This window comes from Palaemon carinicauda, chromosome 19, assembly GCF_036898095.1.
Source record: "Palaemon carinicauda isolate YSFRI2023 chromosome 19, ASM3689809v2, whole genome shotgun sequence".
NCBI classification, from domain to species: Eukaryota; Metazoa; Arthropoda; class Malacostraca; order Decapoda; family Palaemonidae; genus Palaemon; species Palaemon carinicauda.
Window position 1 is genome coordinate 112,316,895 of NC_090743.1, and position 7,500 is coordinate 112,324,394.

The following is a 7,500-nucleotide window of genomic DNA, read 5'->3' on the forward strand; positions in this document are numbered from 1 at the left end:
AAAGAGGGTCTTAATCTCGAAGAAAGAAAATGGAAACACCAGAACTTGAATATATAGGAAATTAATTAAATGTTTTCTGAAAACATCTTTTGAGTTGGTTATATTAAGTACCAGGAGTAATTCCAGTGACAAAAGAATCACTCAAATACAACAGTTGGAAGTAAAAACCTAACAAAAGAATAAAAAAGAAAATGACGTTGATAAAGACGTGTGCAATGATTTTCCAAGAGCCAATAAGCAGACAGTAGAAGAAAAATATTAGATTATAAAACAAATGAAGAATATCACTTTTCTTCTCTAAACTGCGAATAGATAAACGGCTCATGTGGAACGGTTTTGTTTAATATTGCTGTTTACATTTACTGTAATTAATACAGCAATGAGGGTAATTTGAGTGTCAATTGATCATTGCCCTCTGTTATTATTTGTTATATTTTCAGTCATCTGTAATATTATGTGGTTATTACTGAATTGATATTAATTATGACTGCTGAAGAATTACAACTAAATTGTGGCTTGAAACGTCCGAGATTCCTAAGATCGCTTAATCCTTCAGTGATTGCGTGTATGAGAATGTGTGTGTGCGTGTGTGTATACCGGGAGTCATTCATACATAGGTGTCTGGATTTTGAATTCTTGCTTGTTTGTATATTCGCATTTTAACAAGAAATTGTAAGTTAATGTTATTACTAAATCTCTAATTAGGCTTTTTTATGATTATGTTCTATTCTTGTATGGGGAATTTAATTGTTAATATAATCAATTTTATGATTAGTTTATATAGACAGACAGATATATGAATGGGTCTTAACAACCCACATTAGGAAGAGGCTTTCAAAAATTTTATTCAACTCAATCGTTGCAAGTTTATCTGTTTAGGATTCTCATTACCTTTACCTTCCCTCTTCACGTTATTTGCAACAAATTTTACGCCAGATGAAGGGGGGTTGGGGGGTTGCGGGGAGGGGGGGGGGGGGTTCGGTTACTGATTGGTTGAATCGTAAATCAGTGTCACCATAAACTGAAGGAGTGGAGAGCATTTCAACACCCTTGCTGGAGTTGTTCGAATGTTGTGAACTCTATGTATATTTGTTTTCATGATGTAGGCTATGTATATAGATATGCTTAGGTGTGTATTTATGTGTGTATGTGTGAGTATCTGTATGGTTTATGTGTATACAGCTTAGATCCAACTGATAATCTCCCCTATATACTGTAATAAAGGGCAATTGTATATATATATACAGTATATATATATATATATATATATATATATATATACATATATATATGTATATGTATATATATATATATATATATATATATATATATATATATATATATATATATCCGGCCACGCTCGACTCTCCCCGTCCCTCTGGTAGGGGGATGAGGTAGTAGTCATTTTCTGGGGAGAGGCGGAACGTGTGCGTGTGTGTGCATATCTATCTGAATATTTGGCCGTTATTTTTGACATCACGGACATAAGTATATATATATATATATATATATATATATATATATATATATATATATATATATATATTGTGTTTGTGTGTGTACTTGTGAGCGTTTTTTTGTAAATTCAGATATATTAGTACACAGAAACACATGCATATTTATACACACTGACACACACACACACATATATATATATATATATATATATATATGTGTGTGTGTGTGTGTGTGTGTCTGTGTGTATAAATGAGAGAGAGAGAGAGAGAGAGAGAGAGAGAGAGAGAGAGAGAGAGAGAGAGAAGTACAAGTATATATGCATACATTCCTATAAGTAATTGTATTTATATGTTCTAGAGATTAAGAAATCATTGCCTTCGTCTTTGATTAGCGTAACTTCATTCATTTTAAAAAAGCGTTCATTTTAGAAAGATACGGAAGTTGCGTAAATGTGCGTTTTTATTCCTGCATACGTAAGGATATACGGACACTCGTGTTAACATTATTGGTTTACAATCAATAAAGTTTGTGGTTTTCATTAAAATCGAACTTTCCTGTTAGTGATATAGATGTTACTTATTTAAGCCTTAACCTTTTCAAAACATTGTTTTCAATATCTCTATTGCAAAGCAAAAGTGTTGAAAGTATGGCGAGATTGGTCCATGTCAAGGTAATGAAATATCATGACAGCGTACCGTAGATTTCCATCCCATTCATCTCTAGGAAAATCTCTCTCTCTCTCTCTCTCTCTCTCTCTCTCTCTCTCTCTCTCGTTACCGTGCATTGCTTGAGCGTATTTTTTAAATGAACGCCACTCTCACTCTTCGCGTTAGACGTCAGAAGGATAAAATCAGTAACGGGGGCCGTGAGTGAGTCTTGCGTCATTGCAACGCATTCATCAGGTTTCTTCTTTGTAAGTTTGCCGCCTACCATAACTTCAACGCCATTTTTCCTTTGGTTTTAAGTTGCATAGGATCACTGCTACAACCGCTACTACTGCTATCACTAATGTAATTAGCACTGCTACGGCTACTATTGCTGTTGTGTTACCAACGACTATTGCTCCTGTTAACCCTATTCTGGACGTTAATATTAATTTATATTTGCTTGCTATATCTCATCATTATTATTGTTGTTCTTATCAGTCATCTTATCTCTTTTGTTATTGTTCCATTGCCTTCACTTTGAAATGCTATGACCTGTGGTATTTAATAGTTACGTATTCCGCCTCCACAATTTTTTATCACAATTATTTTTTTTTTGTTATCGTTTACGACTTCTTTTGCCTCACAGTTCCCCTTTACCCATCCACATGTAATGCCAAAAAGAATGAGTATTCCCTGATTGATTATTGTTGACCTTGGTGTGGATGCGTTCGAGGTGGTGGGGTAGGCCATGGGTCCCCCCTCCCCCTCCCTCCAGTGGAGTATGATGCTCTCTTGTTGATTTTCAGTTTATGGCCGGGCGTGCTGCTCATTTGCTTTTTGGCTGTTTTCCCTCGTTTCGCGTTCTGTTTGTTTTCTTATATAGTTTTGCTTTAAATTGTTTATTATCTCGTTATTCTTATTTTCTCACTTCCTTGTTTTTTGGGTATAGGCTTACTCATTAATATTTTCAGATGGTGTCTAGGGAAACTATCTGATTTTTAATTTCACGTGAAATTTTTCGAGACAATACTATGAATTTATGAATTACTTTAGTAGTTTCCAAAATAATAAAAAAAGCTGAGCTAAAGTCTTTTCGTAGTTTATTTCCCCTCCTTGCGGGATAGCAGGTGCGTCAACGCTCCCACCACATTACACCTGTGTGGTATATGCAGGTGTGCATGCGGCCGTGTGTGTTGGCGTTTGTTTGTGTGCCTGTGTGTGTGCACAGGTGTTTGAAGTGAGTAGTAGTGAGGGTCTGAAGAACTGATTGACCTTCGTCCCCAGTTGCATCATTGGATGAGCCTCTATACAACGACGACCGGTCGGAAATCCCTTGGATTCGCTTCCTTCGAGTGGCGGATTGCGGTCAGCCTTGAGCATGGCAAACTTGATGGAAGTGTTGTCTTTATTGTGATGAATTGATGTGTGTCAGCTGATGTCCTATTGATCAGGGGAAAGTAAGGTATCGGGCAAGAGTGGTGAGATCAATAGGTCTCAGCCATGTGCTCCCACCGCACGTGGCTTTGTATACATTGGCGCCAGGCAGGAGAGTTGGCCGCCGCTTCAAGTCATCCTCCAACATTTTTGGTGGTCCTTGGGAAATTGCCAACACGTCCTTAAGCGCTGCGCCATTCTATGCTACCTAAACTCGCCCTAGGTCCAACAATGGCAGGCCCCAACGCTACTGGAATAGTGCCTCTCATTCCAGTCCTGGAACGGCCGGGATGTGCGATGCCGGCCAAGTGTGGCACTCGGGCTGTCTCTTTCGGCTGTTTTGAGTGGTGAAAGTTCTTTTGTGCTTGGACTGGTGATCAGAATTTGTTTGTTGCTTCAGCGAATGCTACTTCTGAGCTTTCATAATTCAGTACAAGTTATATTTTATTCATGTAAACAAAGGCTGCCTGACCGACCACCCTCGGTCGAGCTGCGTATTGGGTTGCGCGAAGTGTAGCCATACAAACATGGACGTCTGCGGCAGGGCAAGTCTCGTTATTTTGTGAAATTTCAGTGACCGCGCGGTTGACCTAGGTCAAGAGGGTGTCACCAACACGAAGATTAAGATACTGGTGTGCGTTTGGTGTAGCCACCAAGGTGTAGGAGCAAGTGTAGGGTGTGTTAAAGTGCGGTGATGAGCGAGGCGGCGGAGGCTGGAGGTGCTGGGTGTGGGGGGGAGGACGGTGGGGCCAGTCCCGGGTTGGTCGGGTGTGGGGCCCCCGGGCCACCTCCTCCTCCTCCTCCACCACCACCGCCAGCTGCCGACTCTCCCGCCACCACCACCACTGCCGATGACGACGCCGCCTCCCCACCCCTGTGTTCCCCCCCGCCCTCCCCCTCCCCGGACCATGACCAACAACCCTCACCTCCACCGCCGCCGCCGCCGCCGACGACGACGACGATTTCAGCTCGCCAACAACCAGTCGCTCGACACGTGTCCCGAAGGCCGGACCACCATCACCTCGCCCCCGCTCCTCATCAACCACCTCTCTCTCTTGCCACAGCCACGACCCATCGTCATAGCCCAGATCCGGACGACCCAGACGACGATCCGGAATTCCAGCCCCGGATCCTGCACACGCAGACGGTCGCCCTCCATCACCCCGAGGACGACAGTGAACTTTCACCCTCGGCTCACGTGAACTATAAGGACGAGCCCCTGAGTGTTAGTGTAGTGCACGAAGATTCCCAACTGGACTCCCATGACTCGGGCTTGTTAAGTCCTAGTGAACTCTCGCCCCGGGAAGAAGGACAGGTCGTCAGTGTTCCAAGCATGATTGACGCGTCGGATTTTCGGTCGTTGCAGCCCGAGCCTATCTACCAGAACCTCTCTTCTATGAATGGCAGAATGTCGCCCCCAGGGTTCTCTCCTTCGTCGGCGTCCAGTTACGCCACCCTGACGCCGTTGCAACCTCTGCCTCCCATAAGCACAGTCTCCGACAAATTCGCCTACGGCCATACGGGTAATGTGTCGGGCAGTTTTACCGTCATGCAGAACAATGGTCTGGGAAACATGCTCTCGATGGGTTCGCCTTATCAATATGACAAACTATCCATGTCCCCTCCTCATTACACGACAAATAACAGCCTGGGATTGAATCTCGGCCACCAACATTCTCCTCTCTCCCCACACTCCTATCAGAATGGTCTCGCCTCTCCACAGAAGTCCCTCAGTCCCACAGGATATGATTCTCCTTATACCAGACAAGACATGAGTCGTACGACTTTGGCAGCTCCACAATCACCAACATTGTCCCCACCTGTGTCTCTGCATTCTCCCCCACAGGCATTTTCCACATTCACGGCGGCACCCACGCCCACACTTACAACCACATCTCTGAACATGAACGGCCTGACGGGGGGAGGGGGTCTAGGATCCTTATCTCCACAGGCAGTGTCTCCACACAGTCCCAATTACAGTCCTCATCATCATCTGCAAGTGCCGCCCTCCCCGCCGCCCATCAAGCAGGAACCCACCTTGCACAGTGCCAGTCTCGGGTGCCAGCTGGCCAACATGGCCCCAACCATGCCCACGACCATGTCCCAGAGTCCGCCTCATGCCCACATGGCTGTCACAATGGCCCAGCAGGCCGCTATGGTTCCCGCAGCAGCAGCAGCGCCTATGTCGGTGGCTACGGCGTCCATAGGGACATCCCAGGTGCCCATGAAAACGGCCCAAATGGCTACGACGAGCGGGGGCGGTGTTGGCGCGGGTGCGGGCGAGGTCGAAGAAATAAACACGAAAGAATTGGCGCAACGTATCTCCGCCGAGCTCAAGAGGTACTCCATCCCGCAAGCAATCTTCGCGCAGCGCGTCCTGTGCCGCTCGCAGGGCACCCTCAGCGACCTCCTCAGGAACCCCAAGCCGTGGTCCAAACTCAAGTCGGGCCGAGAGACCTTCAGGCGAATGTGGAAGTGGCTCCAGGAGCCAGAGTACCAGAGAATGTCCGCACTCAGATTAGCAGGTAAGAAGACACCCGTGTCAAAGGCTCTCCTGGATTGGACCTTTGCATATGTCTGTTCGCGTTAAGTGATTTTGCATACTGACAAACAATGTTACTCCTTATCACAAGCTGTAAATAATCTTTTATTATCTTAACCGACCGAAGAATCGGTCAGTTATGACATCCGGATAACAGGTGTTAATGCTTAACTGTGTTCTAAAACATTTAGGAAATTCATCCAGAGATTTCAATGGCGTTTAAGTAAGCAGAAGTTATTTTCGTGTATTAGTTTAGCTTTTGCTTTGTTTTTGGGAATATTTTTTACAATGAAAAAAAAGGTTGGATAGGAAATCATTGTTTTCTGTCTTTACATCAGTTACTGATTTTTTTCGTGAATATTTGTGTGAATTTCCATTTTCAAATTGAATATTACAAATTGTATGTAATTTATTCAAAGTAATGTATGTTGTTTGGTCACATATCTAAATAATATGTTAACTACCATTTTAAAATTATTGAATGAATTACATATCTTACAGTAAAATGTAGCCGAGAATATAATTTGAACTTTTACCAATTTTATATGATATATATATATATATATATATATATATATATATATATATATATATATATATATATATATATGTGTGTGTGTGTGTGTGTGGTACGTGTAAGCATTTTCTTCATTTGAAACCCTGACAAAACTGCAACAACTTTTTTCATGATTAATTCACAATATTTCTCATTATTTATTTAAGCTACGAAAAGGCGAATTGAAGCAAGATCAATAGTATATTAATTCATTCATATTCATTTTGATGTATAGATGTATAACTATTATTTTTTCATAGAATGACATCAAAACTATAAAATTGTTTATTCATATTTATTATTTTCTCTTTTGAAACAAAAGGTCGCGTAAGGAAATTTCATTTCTATTTCATGAAATTATGAAAATTATTTTAAGGAAGTTTAGTACATATATCAGTTGACCTCCTTTTGAAATACAATAGATATTGTCTAGAACACTAAATTGCCCGAAGCAATGAATAATCCGACCAATCGGACGTTACGAACATTTGCAATATTCCAACTTGAATAAATTCGAAACTTGTTGCTGGGTGACATGAATGAATTTGTATAAACGTATCAAAACAAATATCTAAAAGCTTATGAATGAACCATTTAACGTAAGGACAGGGATAAAATACTCGCTTACATCGATCGCCGCCGAGAGTAAAAATCGCCATAGATGAATATGGAAAATTTAAGTCATCCCTTTCGGAAACTGCAGGGGTAAACAGAGTAACGAGTGGAAGCAAAAGTTTACTTTCCGTTGTGTGGCGTCATTGAAATCACTGACTTCGCTTGCTCTCTCTCTCTCTCTCCCTCTCTCTTTCTCTCCGTCGAGGGGAGAGATGCGACCTGGTCTAGCCTGGCTGTCCTCCGCTGCC

At 42.3% G+C, this 7,500-nt stretch overlaps 1 protein-coding gene across 1 annotated transcript in view; it reads left to right on the forward strand.

Moving 5' to 3' along the window:
- The first annotated feature begins 3,971 nt into the window (after positions 1 to 3,971).
- The window catches only part of LOC137659234 (uncharacterized), a 160,481-nt gene continuing 156,952 nt past the window's right edge, over positions 3,972 to 7,500 (forward strand). The window contains exon 1 of the mRNA XM_068394268.1: positions 3,972 to 6,064. Coding sequence (XP_068250369.1) covers positions 4,234 to 6,064 — 1,831 coding nt within the window. The 5' untranslated portion in view covers positions 3,972 to 4,233. The remainder of the gene's footprint in view (positions 6,065 to 7,500) is intronic.